This window comes from Mus pahari, chromosome 5 (genome assembly GCF_900095145.1).
Source record: "Mus pahari chromosome 5, PAHARI_EIJ_v1.1, whole genome shotgun sequence".
Classification (NCBI taxonomy): domain Eukaryota; kingdom Metazoa; phylum Chordata; class Mammalia; order Rodentia; family Muridae; genus Mus; species Mus pahari.
The window spans coordinates 33,463,356-33,482,373 of NC_034594.1; the positions used below are offsets into that span (position 1 = coordinate 33,463,356).

The 19,018-nt window shown below is 41.5% G+C and overlaps 1 protein-coding gene across 3 annotated transcripts in view; it reads right to left on the reverse strand.

The window, feature by feature from the left end:
• Hecw2 (HECT, C2 and WW domain containing E3 ubiquitin protein ligase 2) overlaps positions 1-19,018 on the reverse strand; it is a 373,974-nt gene that overhangs the window by 147,781 nt on the left and 207,175 nt on the right. For 2 of the 3 annotated variants that reach the window (XM_029538487.1, XM_021197433.2), the window contains exon 3: positions 1,878-1,985. In XM_029538487.1, coding sequence (XP_029394347.1) covers positions 1,878-1,985 — 108 coding nt within the window. Of the gene's footprint in view, positions 1-1,877; positions 1,986-3,236; positions 3,240-8,075; positions 8,080-19,018 lie in introns of those variants that run through there. The other variant, XM_029538488.1, reaches the window with a different exon arrangement.

Here is a 19,018-nt window from a genome sequence, read left to right on the forward strand (position 1 = left end):
CCTCCTCGGTCGGGGAGGAAAGGTGTTGGGTGTTGGATCGGCCTGCGGACAGCCGCCAGGCGAACACCCCTCCTGGGCAGGAGAGGCGCAGGACGATCTTATTTATATATTTATCCTTCTCTCTTTACCCTACAGGTCCTTTGTGCATGTGTGTGTGTGTGTGTGTGTGTGTGTTTTGACCCACTATGATATGTTAGCTTTTGTTTTATCATATCATATTATATTATATTATATTAAGTATACATTTTATTATTATAGCTTAGAAGCCTGTTTGTTTTCTAATGTGAGAAAGAAAGGATCCCTCAGAATGCAAGGGGAGGTGAGGAGGGGCTGAGAGGAGTAGAGGCTGGGGAAACCATAATCGGGACATGATATGTAAGAAAAAAATTCTATTTCAATCAAAGGAGAAAGAGAGAAAGAGAGAGGGGGAAGGAAGGAAGGAAGGAAGGAAGGAAGGAAGGAAGGAAGGAAGGAAGGAAGGAAGGAACTGTTTTGGTGTATGATTTTCTTCCTTTGTTATGATAAAATTTCACAGTTATCAGATTGAGACATGGAACTTAGGCCAACGTAAATGTGTGTACTAAAACCATGGCCCACCATATTTGGTGCCACAATAAACTATCTCCTCTCCTTGTTGAGGTCACGGCTATGATTCTTGTGTTGACCATGCTTAAACGGACAATATTAGCAGAATGCTGGGTTATGAAACAAGGCACACCTTACAGGACAGAGGTGGAGTTAGAAAAGGCTCTTAGATACTGACTTACCAGGAAGGACTGTGGAAGAAACTACCTGAAACCTTTAATGCTGACTAAGGCCACAGATGCTGATTGCCTAAAACAACATTTTATATTACAGAAGTCTTAGAGCTTTACTGAAAGCATTTGAAGTAAGTTCCTACCTGATCAACTTATACTTTATGTTTTGTCTTGATAAGTCCTTTCATTTCTAGAATTCATAGAATCTCTTACATAGAAATTTTAATTCTTAGGAGTTCAACATTATGGGAAAATTTCGAAAGCCTATGTTTTTCATATGTTAAAGGAAGGAAACTTCTGAAGATGTTCAAATTAACCAGGACTGACTAATAAACTGGGAAATCAAGCATGCGCTTTCATTATATTTATTCATCTGTCTTCTTCCTCTTCCATAAAAATACACTCAGAATTCCTGTGTACTCATGAATGTTAGTATGACTATAAACATACACACACCCTGTCACATTTTACCCAAAAAAGAAAGAGCTGAGGCATCTCTAATGAACTATGTGCTATGTAAGTGTCTGTATTTACACATACAGCACAGGGTGGATGGGGTAACGGTTGATCTCTCTGCATCCAATTTCTGATTGTTCATATTTGACCTTAATGGCAGTTTGCCACAGACTATCTCATCCACTCTTTGTTGACCTACAGGTAACCTTCTGCTGGTGAGAAATGTGGTATGTTCAAAGCAAATAGAATCCCAAAGTTAATCACAACATTGAACTCTATGATTCTTAAAATGAATACTAGTCACAGCTGTATATAATCTCCAAAGTACATTTTCTAATCAACATATCTTCTTCTATATGGGGCTTCTTGACATAAATATATAAGTAAGAGCCCAAAACTTCAATAATGTTCAAATATGATTCCATAGGTTCAACACACATACATACTACTCAGTCTCATAATGTGTCACACTCANATAATTCTATAGGTTCACTCACATGCACACTACTCANTCTCATAATGTGTCACACTCACATAATTCTATAGGTTCACTCACATGCACACTACTCANTCTCATAATGTGTCGCACTCACATAATTCTATAGGTTCACTCACATGCACACTACTCAGTCTCATACTGTATCATGTTCATCGATTACTTACGTTCCATGAAGTAGGGCCCGGGCTCAATTCGCCATACAATTTGTCCTTTTTGGGTTCCAGTCACACCCCTGTTTTTAGAATCCCAGAAGTTGGCTGGAGAATTCTCATCTGGTAAAAACCAAAGAGACAGTTTTAGCTTAATTATCACCTGCCATCTCTTAGCTCACAGATCAACACAAGTTCTAAAATAAGCAGAAAAAAAGATAAAGAAGGCAGACCATAAGTGAACACTGTTTCTAATGACTACCTCCTGGCACATCAGCCCCCTGCGTTTCTGCATTTGCATCTATTTGGGGGAAAATGGAGGTCTAGTAGGGAAGATGGTGGCACCTTTAGGTGTGGCCAGGATGTTGCCAAAATATAATGTTGCTATGAACCAAGGGTTGATTTACTGCAGCTTCAGCGATGGGCTGATTTGTAAGAAAGAAGCTGAGGTAAACTTGCATCTATGAACTCTTTATCAAAAGTTGAAGAATTAAGCTGAGAGAATTCAACAGAACCCATGGTGGTGAACAAAAGACTCAAGGTCAGGAAGCTGATCCAGGCAACAGCATGGCTTTGTGGGAACAGAGCTAAGCAGCACTAGCCAATTCCTCATGTCTTCCAGGCCAACCACTTGCAAAAGCCAAAGGCAACAGAGCTAGAGCTAACATAAGAACAGTAAAAGGCAGTGATTCAACTTTGGTACAGAAGAAAGATAGACATTAAAGTGGCCCAGAGAACAAACCAGTGGACCACACTTCTCAGGGTTTCCACATAGAAACTGCAATGTTCCCCTCATGCTGATGATGCGAGGATGCTCCACTGCATCTGGCTCTGCCCTGCCATGCTGAAGGCCAAAGGGAGTCACAGTCTACAACTTGTTCACATTATACGACCTTAAAACTTTTTCTTACTGAAAAGGATATGATAATACTGACTTTTCAAGTCACATATGATGCTTCCCCCCACTATGATCAAAAATTAGAAATATACCTCTAAGAGTTGGGAAAAATTCCAGGCAGGATAAAGTAAAACCTCCAATAAAGAAGGGACGATGGAGAAATGGTTCAAAGCACAAAGGAATAGTCCTAAGTAGAAAAAGGCCTCTTCTGAACTTGAAAGAAATAGAAAATTGGTCAAAGTTGACTGTCACCAACAGCTCAGGAAGATTGCTGTTGGTGGCGGTCTATGTTGGGCTGTCATTCAGGGTCTCAGAGCCAGAACATTCTGGGTGGCCTGGTCCCTTCATGTCATTTATCACATTATAAGTCAGTGACTCTCTAGTGTGGACGGCCAAGAAAGGCCAGAGTTCCTAAAATTTGGAAGGCATGTACCAGTTGTGATATCACCAGCTCTCCTGCACAGTCAACAGACAACCTACTCCATCACAGAATGTGACCAAGATGTCTACCTAGAATGAACCCAGGCAATCACTACACATGGGACTTTAAAGGTATACTATGGTACCTGAGGCAGATTGTATGCTGCTTGGTCACTGAACTTCTTTACCAACATAAGTCTAAGTTTGTTCAAGGCAACAATTGTACCTGGTTAAAAATACTCAGTCTTCACTATCCTTTATAGCTGAAGGAAGCCACATGTGGCTAGTTCTGGCCAGGAAGATTTACATGGCAGTTTATTGGTGGGACCTTCAGGTAAGCTGGAAATTTTCTAGTTTAACATGGGTGGTGATGGGCTCACATCTCTCTACTTGTTCCTCTGAAGTTCTCTTTAACGAGAGCCACATATTAAGGGAGCAGATCGAGGAACCAGAAGCAGCTGTGACAGTTTGCCGAGTTCTGAAGCCATCTGTATTTAGGCTTCCTGCTACCTAACAATGAGTAGTCCCATTTGGCTAAGACACTGTGGCTATGTTTATCAACTGCAGATGAACATTATTCCTGGTGGTTACATACTCCATAAAACCAGAAGTAATTTAGACTCATCATTCCTGGCATACCCAGGAATCATGGGCTTGTATTAGTGCTCTAGATTAGACAACAAGGGTAGTTATTTCACAACTTTTTTTGGAACAAACAGAGGAGCTTAGATGGGGAGAGAAATTCTCAAATTACTGCAAGCAAATTTACTCAAACACTTCCTCCCTTGGAAAACATACAGGGACAGGGAGAAGAGAATATCTGCATGCACAAAATGTTTCTTTAAAATAGTAATAAAAGTAGTCAGCATCTGAGAGTGGTAGCACACCCTGTAATTCCAGCACTTGGGAAGCAGAAGCAAGAGAAAATAAATTTCAGGTTAGCCTGGGCTATGGAGCAGTCCTGTTTTAAGAGAACAGCAGTAACAAAAACAAGATGAGTGGTAAAGCACACTGGAAATTTCCTAAAAATGCTTTAGCCACTGCCCGTGACCCCAGGAAGGTAGACAAAGCATCATCAATTTTATTGAAACCACAAGTTTCAGCATCACTCTGACTATAAGGTCTCCATGAGGAGGTTGTGCTTATGCAAAAAAAAAAAAAGTTTGTATTTTTGGTCTTACTTTTCTTCTTTCTCTTCTTAAACAACTAAACTAAGCTAAACACATGTTGTATCACACAACACTGGCAAAGGGGCCTTCTGAGGGGCAGAGAGTGGTCAGGAATGAAATGAAGAGATATATTCTAAGGGGGCAGGGACAGAGAACCAGTGTGGGCATCTCTTGACCCAGTCACATTCACTGAAAGGTAGAAATACCAGCCTCAGGAGTAGGAAGGAGGGACAATAACCTAGAGGTATTCAATTCAGCTACAAGGTCAAGTGGAGAAGAAATCATGTTATCTCTAACTTTAATGGTTATTGGCCATATAAACAACTCCATTTGGAGGCGAATAAATACATGAAAAATGCATAACATCTTTCCCTGTCAGGGGAATGGAAATTAAGAGTATAATGAGAGCTCATCTTACCTCAGTCAGAATGACTGCTATCATAAAAACATACAACAGATGGTGGTGAGGATGTGCAGAGAGGGGTGTTGATGAAAATGTAAATAATGGCAACCAGTATAGAAATCAGTTTGGAGAGTTTCTAAAAATAGAATTACCATATGATCTATGGATACTACTTCTGGATATATACTCACATTGAATAAGGTTTAGCTTCCATTAAGTAACCCATGAGTTCATGTTAAGCATGGTACTACTCATGGTAGTCAAGTTATTACATCAGCCTAGGTGTCCATCAGCAGATAAAGGAATTTTAAAAATGTGGTAGAGCCCCCTCCTCAAGAACCCTATCTGGTCTACACCTTCACCTGGAAGATCAGCATGGGTGCGCCCTTCTCAACACCCCACAGTGTGCAGGTCTCCCAGGAAATCTGCTGTATCCAGGGACACAGGAGGCAGACTCCAGACAGAGACACTCAGGCAAGTTAACACCAGAGATATGCAGATGGCAAGAGGCAAGCACAAAAACATAAGCAACAGAAGCCAACATACTTTGGCACCATCAAAACCCAGTTCTCCTACCATAACAAGCACTGAATACCCCAACACACCTGAAAAGTATGACCTAAATGTTGATGTAAAAAATCTCATCTTATGAAGAAAATAGAGATCTTTAGGAGGATATAAACAACCCATCAAAGAAATACAAGAAAACATGGTTGAACAGAACAAAAACAAGAAAACATGGTTGAATAGAAGAAGAAACAAACAAATCCCTTAAAGAAATACAGGAAAACATAATCAAACAGGTGAAGAAACTGTAAAAAGTGGTCCAAGACCTAAAAATGGAAGTAGAAACAATAAACAAATTACAAATGTAGGCAACCCTGTAAAGGGAAAACCTAGTAAAGAGACCAGGATCTTTCAGATGCAAGCATCACCAACAGAATACAAGAGATAGAAGAGAGAATCTCAGGTGTAGAAGATACCATAGAAGATATTGACACAACGGTCAAATAAAATACAAATCATAAAAAGCTCCTAACTCAAAACATCCAGGAAATCCAAGACACAATGAAAAGATTAGACCTAAGAATAATAGGAATAGAAAAGAGCAAAGATTCTCAACTCAAAGGACCATAAACATCTTCAACAAAATCATAGAAGAAAACTTCCCCAACCTAGAGAAAGAGATTGCCATAAATGTACAAGAAGTCTACGGAACAACAAACAGATTGGACCAGAAAAGAAAATCCTCCTGTCATAGAATAATCAAACACTAAATGCACAGAACAAAGAAGAAATATTAAAAGCTGAAGGGAAAAAGTCCAAGTAACATATAAAGGCAGACACATCAAACCAACACTTCTCAACAAAGACCCTAAAAGCCAGAAAAGCCTAGACAGAAGTCATGCAGACCATAAGAGAACACAAATGCCAGCCAAGTCTATCATACCCAGCAAAACTCAATTCTGAATATCTATGCCCCAAATGCAACAGCACCCACATTCATATAAGAAACTTTACCAAAGCTCAAAACACACATTGAACCTCACACAATAATGGTGGGAGACTTCAGCACCTCAATCTCACCAATGGACAGGTCATCAAAACAGAAAAACTAATAAAAGTTATGAACCAAATGGATATAGCACATATGTACAGAACATTTCAACCTAAAACAAAAGAATATACCCTCTTCTCAGCACCTCATGGTACCTTCTCCAAAACTGACCACATATTCCATCACAAAACAAGCCTCAACAGATACAAGAAGATTGAAATAGTCCCATGCATCCTAACAGATCACCACAGACTAAGGCTAGACTTCAATAACAACAAGAACAGAAAGCCCACATACCCATGGAAATGGAACAACTCTCTACTCAATGATAACTAGGTCAGGAAAGAAAGAAATTAAAGAATTTCTGGGATTCAATGAAACAAAGGCACAGCATACCCGAACTTATGGGACACACTGAAAGCAGTGCTCAGAGGAAACTTCATAGCACTAAGTGCCCTCAAAAAGAGACTGGGGAGATACTACACTAGTGACTTAACTAGTTACTAGTAGAGCATACCCGACAGCTCTAGAACAGAAAGAAGCAAACGCCCAAGAGGAGTAGACGGCAACAAATAATCAAACTCAGGGGAGAGATTGACAAACTAGAAACAAAGAGAACAATACAAAGAATCAACAAAACCAAAAGCTGGCTCTTAGAGAAAATCAACAACACAGATAAACGAACTAGCCAAGCCAACTAAAGAGCACAGAGACAGTATCCAAATTAACAAAATCGGGAATAAAAAGGGAGACATAACAACAGAAACTGAGGAAATTCAAAAAAACATCAGATCTTACTACAAAAGCCTATACTCAGAAATTGGAAAAATCTACACGAAATGGATGATTTTCTAGACAGATACCATGTACCAAATTTAAATCAAGAGCAGGTAAACTATCTAAACAGGCCCATATCCGCTAAGGAAATAGAAGAAGCCATGAAAAATCTCCCAACCAAAAAAAGTTCAGGGCCAGATTACTTTAGTTTAGAATTCTACCAGACCTTCAACACTCCTCAAAGTATTCCAAACAATAGAAACAGAAGGAACATTTCATTCTATAAAGCCACAGTTTCTCTGATACCCAAACCACACAATGACCCAACAAAAAAAAGAGAACTTCAGACCAATTCCCCTTATATCGATGCAAAAATACTCAATAAAATTCTAGCAAAATGAAACCAGGAACACATCAAAACCATCATTTACCACGATCAAATGGGCTTCATCCCAGGGATGCAAGATTGGTTCAATATACAAAAATCCATTAACCTAATCCACCATACAAATAAACTCAAAGACAAAAACCACATGATCATCTCATTAGATGCTGAAAAAGCATTTGACAAATTACATCCCTTCATGTTAAAAGTATTGGAGAAATCAGGAAGTCAAGGCCCATACCTAAACAAAATAAAAGTAATTCACATCAAACCAACTAGCCCAGACCTCTGGGAGCTCCCAGAGACTGAGACATCAACCAAGCAGCATACATGGGCTGGTCTGTGGCCCCTGACACATACATAGCAGAGGTCTGCCTGGTCTGGCCTCAGTAGGAGAAGACAGACCTAGTCCTGGAGAGACTTGAGGCCTCAGGAGAGGGGAAGCTTGACTGGGGGGAGCACCCTCTCTGAGACAGGGGGAGGAGGAATGGGATAAGGAACTATGGGAAGGGGGAATGGGAGGGGGCAACAGGTGGATTGTAAATATAATAATAATAATAATAATAATAATAATAATAATAATAATAATAATAATAAAATAACTGTGATAGAGATGCACAATGGGGTTTTATTCTGCCACAGAGAAGAATGGAATTGTGTTGTTTATAGGGAGGCATCTTGCTAAGCAAAATAAGACAGGCTCATAAAGAATGGACTCATGTTTTTTTCTCATATATGGAACATGGGTGGGAAGAAAGCATGGAAACAAAGGAGTCTGTTAGAGATCTGGAGGAAAGGTTAATCCCTTAAATCCCAATGCCTAACAGCATACATGAGTATTTAGGCTCAAAAGAATACAGACATCTCCTAAAGGATGAGATTGAGAGCAGAAGGTTGACAGTGAGGGGCCAGTTCTCAGGGTTGTCCCTCACCATAGTTTAGCAAGTAGGAGACACTCATACTGTTAATACTGTGGTGATGGTAGACTGACAGTTTCCCTAAAAATTACATCCTCATAACCCACTATGGCCTTGTTTGTAATAGCCAGAAGCTGGAAACCCAGATGTCCCACCACAGAAGAATGGATACAGAAAATGTGGTTCATTTACACAAAGGAATACTAGTCAGCTATTAAGAATGAGGACATCCTGAGTTTTGCAGGCAAATGGATGGAACTAGAAAATATCCTGAGTGAGGTTACTCAGACCCAAAAGGACATGCATGGTATGTACTCACTAATAAGTAGATATTAGCCAAAAAAACAAAACAAACAAACAAAAAACCTCGCTGAATACCCAAATTACAGCACACAGAACTCAAAAAGGTCAACAAGCTGAAGGGCCCAAGTGAGGATGCCTCAGTCCCACTTGGAAGAGAGAAGAAAGCAACCACAAGGGTGGAGGGGAGAGGAACCTGGGAGGGAAAGGAGATGGGGAGGAGGAGGAGAAGACAGAACCATGATTCTTGATCTAGTATCAGGTCAGGGGGAAAGAACTGAAACCCTGAGGGCCAGCAGAAAGAATGGAAACAGGCAACCTCAGGAGGTAGGAGCTTGAGGCAACCCTCTAGAATGTTCCAGAGACCTTAGAGGTGAGAGAATCTCAGGACTCAAAGAGAGGGACCTTAGATGAAATGCCCTACAGTGGGGAAAGGGAACTTGCAGAGCCACCTTCAGCAGAAAGAAAGGGCATCAAGTGAGGGATGGTGTTCTCCATCCCACAGTCAAATTTCTGACCCATAATTGTTCCTCTCTGAAAGAATTGCAGGGGTGGAGATGGAGAGGAGCCTGAGGAAAAGAAGACCCTGTGACAGGCCCAAAGTGGGATCCAGCTCAAGAGGAGGGCCTGAGACCTGAGACTATTATGGAGGTTAGGGAGCACTACAAAAAGGGACCTAGCATGACTGCTCTCCGAAAGACCCAACAAGCAGCTGAAAGAGTCAGATGCAGATATTTGCATCCAACCAATGGACAGAAGCTGCTGACCCCTGTGGTTGAATTAAGGAAGAGCTGGAAGAAACTGAGGAGGTGGGTGGCCTTGTAGGAGGACCAGCAGTCTCAATTAACCTGGAACCCTGAGATCTCTCAGATACTGGAACACCAACCAGGCAGCATACACCAGCTGATATGAGGCCCCCAACACGTATACAGCAGAGGACTTCCGGGTCTGGGTTCAGTCAGAGAAGATGCACCTAACCCTCGAGACTGGAGGCCCCAGGGAGTTTAAAGGTCTGATGCAGTAAGGGTGGGGAGTGGGGACATCCTCATGGAGACAGGGAGGCAGGGAGGAGGTATGGGGTGAGGAACAGTCAGAGGGTGGACCAGGAGGGGAATAAAATTTGGAGTTTAAAATAAACAAACAAACAGTAACCAATTATAAAGAACTCTAAATTCTCTCTAAGTGTAATATAGAGCAATTAAAAATCCATTTCCCTCTATGATCAAGTAAAAATACCCCTAGTCTTTAAAACACACTACAGGTTGTCCCGTTTACAGTTGGCCACATTTCTTGTTCATCTCTCTTAAAGGTAATTCCAAATCTATCTCACTCTCCCCACATTCTCTGTCTCGCCTCCCTCTAACTTACAGTACCGAGCCATAGCTGCTATAGTACCCAAATGATAGAAGACATTAGACCTCATCACTATTGCCTTTTCAAGATCTGTTCTCTATTATCTTTCAATACTCATGCCTGCTGGTTGCTTTCTTGTTCAAGGCTCCACTCCCTTCAACGACTGTGTTGTTGATCTAATTCCCCACAATCCACTGCCTTCTCTCACCTTAACATTTAACCTTTCCCCATAGAGGGGTCATCCTTCCACTCAACCTAGAAACATGTCACCTTCCAAGATTCGCCTGCTCTTTGCCTTCCATGTTCCCTTTCCCATCGCTTTCCATTTGTTTTGCTACCATGAATCAAATTTCTGCATTTGTCTCAGCCCATACACTGCCTCTCTAGGAAAGAAGGAACAGCATGAAACAAAAAAATGAAGGAATGGAGATTCAAGTAAATAACCTACATGTAATTATAAAGAATAGTTTTCTCATTTCATTCTCAAAATACGACAAAAACCTAAAATAAAAGAGCAATAGGCATAAAATTATTTTAAAAAGATTAATTTCTTCTATACTTAAGCTCTGGATTTACAGAAAACCTACAATAAATTCTCTTTTACTAAAATGACATGAAGGATATATTACCAGGCATATTAAACATATCAAAATATATTTTGGATTTTGAAATGTTTCTATATCTACATGAGTATCTCTAACCTACCCCCAGACTCTAGAGATGTTGTAAAAACTAACAGGCAAAACCTCTTCAAAGACCCCAATATAATGCTAGCCAACCCAGGGCAGTCAAAAACACAAGAAATTTACATAGATGCCAGTAGCAGTCTGTGTCACCCAAATGAGAGGCCATGCCTACAACTTTCCCTTTCTCCTCTCTGTATTTCTGAAAAAAAAGAAAAGATATAAATAAACATAAGACGATTTTCAATTTTCCCTTCAACACAAATTGAAAACAACTGTGCCTCCCTTGACCCAGGATGGTGGATCACAAGGAATCAGGCTCAGCTGTGGCTACATTCATGAACTAGAGATAGTCAATCTGATATTTGAGATCTGAATGAAAATTATTGTTCTAATTCTGGGCAAGGCATACTCTCCCAACAGAGACTGCAGAACTGTAAGCAGAGACGATTTAGAGCATAGCGTAGAGGGGTACTGAAACCTCACCCCAACACTGAAGACTCTGACTATAATGCAGATCTGAAGAACACTGCAGGGGTGAGAGGAGGTCTTCACCACTAAATTTACCAAATAGATCATCAATTTCATTAGGTCTTTTGAAAAACCACCATCAGACTTCCTCACGAAAACTAGCATTTTTAAAAACACAGTTGCCCTGGGTGTCCAATTTGTTACATGAAAACCCTCTCTGGATAGACAAAGAAAAACAAATGTGTAAGGCATGATTGGATACAGCAGTGGTCCCGCTGAAAATTTTCACACTAGTAAGGATTGTTGGAGATTGGTTCTGATGCTTTGATTCAATCGGGAATCTGTGTGTCCAAACAGTAAAGGTCCTTGTCCCCAATTTGTTTATGGTTGATCAAATCAAGAAGAAGGAAGACCAACATGTGGATACTTCATTCTTCCTTAGAATAGGGAACAAAATACCCATGGAAGGAGTTACAGAGACAAAGTTTGGAGCTAACACGAAAGGATGGAACATCCAGAGACTACCCCACCCAGGGATCCATCCCATCATCAGTCACCAAACGCAGACACTATTGCATATGCCAGCAAGATTTTGCTGAAAGTACCCTGATGTAGCTGTCTCGTGTCAGGCTATGCCAGTGCCTGGCAAATACAGAAGTGGATGCTCCCAGTCATCTATCAGATGGAACACAGGGCCCCCAATGGAGGAGCTAGAGAAATTACCCAAGGAGCTGAAGGGGTCTGCAACCCTATAGGTGGAACAACAATAGGAACTAACCAGTACCCCCAGAACTCGTGTCTCTAGCTGCATATGTAGCAGAAGATGGCCTAGTCGTCCATCATTGGGAAGAGAGGCCCCTTGGTCTTGCAAACTTTATATGCCCCAGTACAGGAGAACGCCAGGGTCAAGAAGTGGGAGTGTGTGGGTAAGGGTGCAGGGCACCGGGGGGGGGGGGGTATAGGGGATTTTGGAATAGTCTGAAATTTGAAATGTAAATGAAGAAAATATCTAATTAAAAAATTGAAAAAAAAATTCCAGCAGCCAATGGCTGGGCAAAAGGAGATGGGGCAGGATCCTTAGAGTTGCATGGGCTAGGATGCTATAGTGGGGATGAGAAGGAGAAATCACCATGTAGTGTGGGGTACAGATGGACATAGAAGCTGCAGAAGATAAAGCCAACCAGCCATGTGAGATTTTGGGTAAGTGGCCACGGGCCACTTCCCTGATTGGGGCTAGGGTAGCAGGCAGAGGATTAGAAGTGCCCAGTCATTAATTGATGGCATACTAAAAATAAGCTAATGTGTGTGCCTTTCATTCACAGATCCAAAGATTCCCTGGGCAACTAAAAACTCACACTGTAAGGGTAGCCTTAGGGATACCTGTATGGACACTTTGGATGCCACAACAGTCTTCTGAGAAAATTAAACTGGTAAGAAAGGACAATGGTATATCATTAGACAAAACAGGAACAGAAATGGGAGGCAGGAGAGAGAGGGAGGAGAAGGCTCTTCTAATTAAGAAGAGCTCGTCAGTAGGAATAAAATCTGCATAGTATTGGCATAAAAACAGACAGGTTTGATCAATAGGATAGAATTGAAGACCTAGAAATAAACACACACACCTATGGACACTTGATATTTGACAATGAAGGCAAAACCATACAATGGAAAAATGAAAGCATCTTCAACAAATGATGCAGATCTAACTGGATGGCTGCATGTAGAAGAATGCAAACAGATCCATATTCATTACCCTGCACACAACTCAAGTCCAAGTGGATCATAGACATCAACATAAAAGCAGGTACACTAAATCTAATAGAAGAGAAAGTGGGGAATAGCTTTGAACTCATTGGCACAGAAGGCAACTTCCTGACAGCATACTAATGACTCTAAGACCAACACTTGATAAATGGGACTTCATGAAAGTGAAAGGCTCTTGCAAGGATAAGGACACTGTCAATAGGACAACATGACAACTTATAGAACGAGAAAAGATCTTTACCAACTCTACATTTGACAGAGGGCTAATATCCAAAATAGATAAAGAACTCAAGAAAGATATCAAAAAACCAAATAAAACAATTAAAAAATGGGGTACAGAGCTAAACAGAGAATTCTCAATATCCTTAGTCATCAGGGAAATGCAAATCAAAACAACTCTGAGATTCCACCTTACACCAGTCAGAATGGCTAAGATCAAAACCTCAGGTGACAGCAGATTCTGGTGAGGATGTGGAGAAAGAGGAACACTCCTCCATTGCTGGTGGGATCGCAAACTTGTACAACCACTTTGGAAATCCATATGACAGTTTGGGAATAGTTCTACCTCAAGATCCAGCTATACCACTCTTGGGCATATACCCAAAAGATACCCTACTATATCATAGGGACACTTGCTCAACTATGTTCAGAGCAGCTTTATTCTTAATAGCCAGAAACTGGAAACAACCTAGAGGTCCCACAACTGAAGAACAGATAAAGAAAATGTGGTTCATTTACAAAATGGAATGTTATTCAGCTATTAAAAACAAAGGCATCATGAAATTTACAGGATGAAACTTGAGAATATCATCATGAGTGAGGTAATACAGACCCAGAAGGACATGTATGATATGTGCTCACTTATAAGTGGACATTAGCCATGAAGTGCAGGATAACCCAGATACAATCTACAGACCCAAAGCAACTGGGTAATGAGGAGGACCCAAGGGAGGATGTGTGAATCTCACTCAGAAGAGGAAACAAAATAGTCAGTCATCAGGGATGGATGGAGAGAGGAAACTGGGTGGGAGAGGGGCTGAGGAGGGGAATGGAGACATTGATCAGGTATAGAGAGGGAGGGCGGGATTGGAGAAGGCTGAGAATGAGAATAAAAATTGGTGAGGGCATCTCTGGGACCAGCTGAAGATATGGGATAGGGGAGGCTACAGGAAGTATATGGTGGTGACCCTACCTATCAGTAGGGGTTATAGAGATTGAAGTGGCCACCCCCTGTAGCCAGGCAGGACTTTCAGTGGAAGGAGTTGGGTATCAACCCCCACACAAAACCTTGAACCCAAATTTTGTCCTGCTTACAAGATACCAGGGATAAAGATGGAGCAGAGACTAAGGTATCAGCCAACCAGTGACTGACCCAACTTGAGACTTATCCCACGGGAGAGAGAAAACCTCTTACACTACTAATGATACTCTACTATGTTTATAGACAGGAACCTAGCATAACTGTCTCCTGAGAGGCTCCATCCAGCAGCGGATGGAAACAGATGCAGAGACCCACAGCCAAACATCAGGAAGAGCCCAGGGAGTCTTGTGGAAGAGTGGGGGATAGGATTAAGAGAGCCAGAGGGGTCAAGAACACCACAAGAAGATACAGAGTCAACTAACCTGGATCCCTGGGGATTCACAGAGACTGATACACTAACTAAAGATGACATAGGGGCTGGACCTAGACCCCTGCCCTGCAGCTTGGTCTCCATGTGGGTCCCCTAACAATTGGAGCAGGGGCTGTCTCTGACTTTTTGTTGCCTAGCTTTGAATCACCTTCTCCTACCTGAACTTCCTGGTTAGACCTCAGTGGGAGAGGAATCACTTAGTCCTGATGCAACTAGATTTCCCAGGGTGGGGTGACTCAGAGGGGGAGGGAGTAATCAGGGGAGAGAGTTGCAAGGTTGGGACTGGGACGAGACCAGAGAGGTGTACAGCTCAGTGATTAAGGACCTGGGTTTGATTCCCAGCACCAGCATGACAACACACATGTCTGAAACTCCAGTTTCAGGTGGTCTAACTTTTCAGAAACCAGGTATACACATGTAGGCAAAAACACCCATTTGTATACATAAAATCAAAATAAACCATCATCTCTTCCTCCTCCTCCTCCTCCTCCTCTTCCTCCTCCTCCTCCTCCTCCTCCTCATCACCATCATCATCATCATCATCATCGTCATGGCTGACTGCTGGAAAGCACTGCTTGCTGTTCAGGATGAGCATCCTGGAAGGATGGAACAGAATGGAGCCCCTCCCCCTTCACTCCTAGTGTCACCTGGTCTGGAGAAGATGCTTCATTGCTATTTCCTGTACAGAACGTCATCCATAATTGAGGGAAGCACATGAAGAACATGAAACGCTTCAGTAGATCCACGCTAGGGATCAGGGCCAAGTCCTAACCACTGCCAGCCAGAACATACACAATTCCAGACATTCAGGGCAGAGGCAAGAAGTGCCAAGCAACTTCCTGTACAAAATGTGCATCTTAAACTAGTTCATCAAATGATTACTTGGACAAGGGAGGATATCACTGACAGATCAGTGCAGAGATACATCTGGACTCTTTTCATCAAACACATCCAAGGAATTTCAGTTATAGCTGAGAATGTGAGCTAATGGGAAGCAGGCGAGCAATGGCTTACATATGGATCAGTTTCAAGCAAGGATGCCACATGGATGTGTTGAGCTGTGTCGCGGTTTGAATATCCTTGGCCCAGGAAGTGGAACTATTAGGAGGTGTGGCCTTGATGGAGTAGGTGTATCATTGTGGGTGTGGGTGTCATCCTAGCTGCCTGGAAGTTAGTCTTCCACTAGGAGCCTTCAGTTGAAGATGTAGAACTCTCAGCTCCTCCTGCACCATGCCCGCCTGGATGCTGCCATGATCCTGCCTTGACTGAACCTCTGAACCTGTAAATTAAATGTTGTCCTTATAAGAGTTGCCTTGGTCGAGGTGTCTGTTCACACTGGTAAAACTTTAATTAAGACAAGCAGTTTCTGTCCTGTTCAGCTCAATTTCTCAAGATACCAAGTTTCAAATGAAGGCTTGAAATGTCCTGCAAGGCATGGCTATACACTTTTTTCCAGTTATGGCTCTGGCCTCCTGATGTCCTCTAAGGAATGGTCTTGACACTACCTTGGGACACTTGCTTTGGTAGTTTCATATGTGTAGGAAGCCCCTTGCCCCCATCTACTTCTACTCTTCTCAGAGTCTCTGCTTGTGCACTAACCCCTCAGTGAGGCACCCTGGCTACATTACTCAAAATGACAGCTGCCCCTCCAGCCTTCCTGGATCATTCTGCCATGCTCAATTTGGTTCCCATAATTCTGTCACCTTCTAACATGCTATCAAACCTAGCTCAACATGTAATATATTGTCTATCTTTTTTATAGAATGCACTCCAAGAGTTCAAAGATTTTTCTGTCCTATTCACTGACAAATTCCAAATGCTTCAAATTGTGCCTGCTCGTGTTACTCTGTTTTGACTGAATATCTTAGTATTCTCTCTTGATTATTATATGATAGTAACTAAATGTTAGTATTATATTGTTTGAAACATACAGATGAGAAACAACATTCTCACCGAGGAATCCACAAGGTGCCTCTTCTCTGTGTATGAGCCAGTGGGTTTTATTAGGGTTCCTTACGGGAATAAAGCTGAGGGGTTACTTGTAGGAGCACAGCACCTAGCAGTGGCTATGAGCTACCCACTTTGTGCAGAGCATCGACAAACAAGGACAATACTGCAAATCTTATGGTAGGCTTTAATTAGACAATTAGTGAGATCATTCTAAACTCTCAATCTTTAAAGCAATGACTTTCAGCTAAAAATCTCAACTCAGGCATGTTTAGCTGATACTCAGCTTTGCAGCCAACACATAAATACACAAGGAGATCATGTGACAAGTTTTGAGCAAAGGCCTTTGAAACATCTTCAACATGGTTTTGTTGTTGTTGTCGTCCTGGTCATTATTTAGTTTATATTTTTGCAGCCCTGGGGATCTAGCCAAAGCTTTGACACACTAGCCAAGGACTCTACCATGGAACAACAACCCTAGTCCAATAAGTTCCTTTCTGGCAAAGACTTTCAGAATATTTCTAACAGAAGAGTTACAAGTTTTTCCAACTGAATCCTTTCCTGTGCAGGATTTATAAGAGTTGAGTATTTAGTAGTATTCAGTGATAGGACTAACGGCCTTGCCAGACTAGGCCAGGCTAGCCCTGAGCTCTAGCTCCCCACTTCTCTTGTTGCTTTTTATTTGTGACATAAAAGGGTCTCACTGGGTTGCCCAGGGTGATGATAAATTAACACTACAGCCACCTCGGACTTGTGACCCTTTTCCTTCACCCCCAAAGCTGAGGTCAGTGGCACCAGGCCTAGCAACACTCAAGCTCTTTGATAATCTTTCAAGTGAAAAGGGGACTGATGGTTTGTGTATGCCAACCAGGAAGCCTGCATGTGATTTGGTTATTATAAAAATATATAAGGAGTAGCACTATGAAAGTGCAGTAAGTCATTTGCAGTAGGTTATTCCTAATGACATTTAGTGATTTGGTAGACATTTTGGCACAAGAGCTAACATTAGGCCCTTTCATAGTATTCTATGATGATGATGATGATGATGATGATAAAATACCTCAATCCTAATCTATGTACCAAGGCTGATAGGGAAGAACAAGACTTCCTGCTGCTACAGAATTTCTACCATAAAGATTGAAGTAAGCGATCTTTTCCTAGCAACCTACAGATTCAGTGGACTCTCCATGAAAATTCCAATCACATACTTCCCAGAACTAGAAAAATCATTCCAGACATCCATAGGGAGGCACAAAAGACTACAAGCAGCCAAAGCAAGCCTACAAAGAAACAGCAGAGCTGGAAATATCATAATGCTGGACTTCAAATTATATGATAGAATTATAGTAACAAAACCAGCATGCTACTGGCATAAAAACAGACAAGCAAACCAAGGGGTCGACGACCCGGAAATGAAGCAATGCAGGAACACCGATGGCTACTTGGTTTCTGAGGAAAATATCCAAAACATATATAGGAAAAGGAGCCTCCTCAACAAACAGAGCTGCTAAAACTGGTTGTCTACATGTAAAACAGTGTAAGCAGAAGCACTTCTCTCTCTATGAAAAACAGCAAATTCATAAGAATCAAAACTCTCAGTAGAAAACTGGGAACTCAGAAACTCCTGGAGAAAAAACAAACAGAGAAAATGCTCCAAGAAAATCCTGGGCCAAGGCTTCCAGGAAAGGACTCCAACAGGTCAGAAATAATAATAAGAACTGACGAATGGGATCATACTAAATGAAAGAGCTTCTGTACAGCCAAGGAGATTATCAGTTGAGTGATGAGAAAAAAGTTAGGATGGGGGATTTAGGCAGAATTACTGTCCAGAATATACAAAGGGCTCAAAAATTAAATATAAAAATGTATCCAGTGAAAAGTAAGAAAAATGACAAGTAGCCAGTACATTTTGGGGAGAAATCACCAATGTCCTTGGCTTCAGGGAAATGTAAATCCAAACTACACTGAATTCTAATTTACCCCATTCCAAATGGTTATCATCATAAAAACTAAAGACAGCAAATGCTGGTAAGGCTGTGATGGGGAGGGAGAAGAAATCCTTACCCACAGTAGGTAGTGATGAAAATTTGTCTGCCTACTATGATCAGTATAACATTTTCTCAAACAACTAAAAATGAACTACCATATGATCCAGCTCTACCACTCCTGAGTGTGTACGTGAAGGTGTTTAAGTACCTCATAAGATGGCTGTGCTTCCATTCTCCGTACTGCACTATACACAGCCCAGCTGAGGGGCCCATCACTGAATGGATGGGTTAAAAATGCAGTATAGAAGGTCTTATTCAGCTATGAAGAAAAATGAAATTGTGCAATTTTCAGGGAAATAGAACTAGAAAAGTAAATTTAGACTCAAAAGGACAAATATGATGTCTTTCTCGTGTGGCATTTTGTGTGTGTGTGTGTGTGTGTGTGTGTGAGAGAGAGAGCGAGAGAGAGAGAGAGAGAGAGAGAGAGAGAGA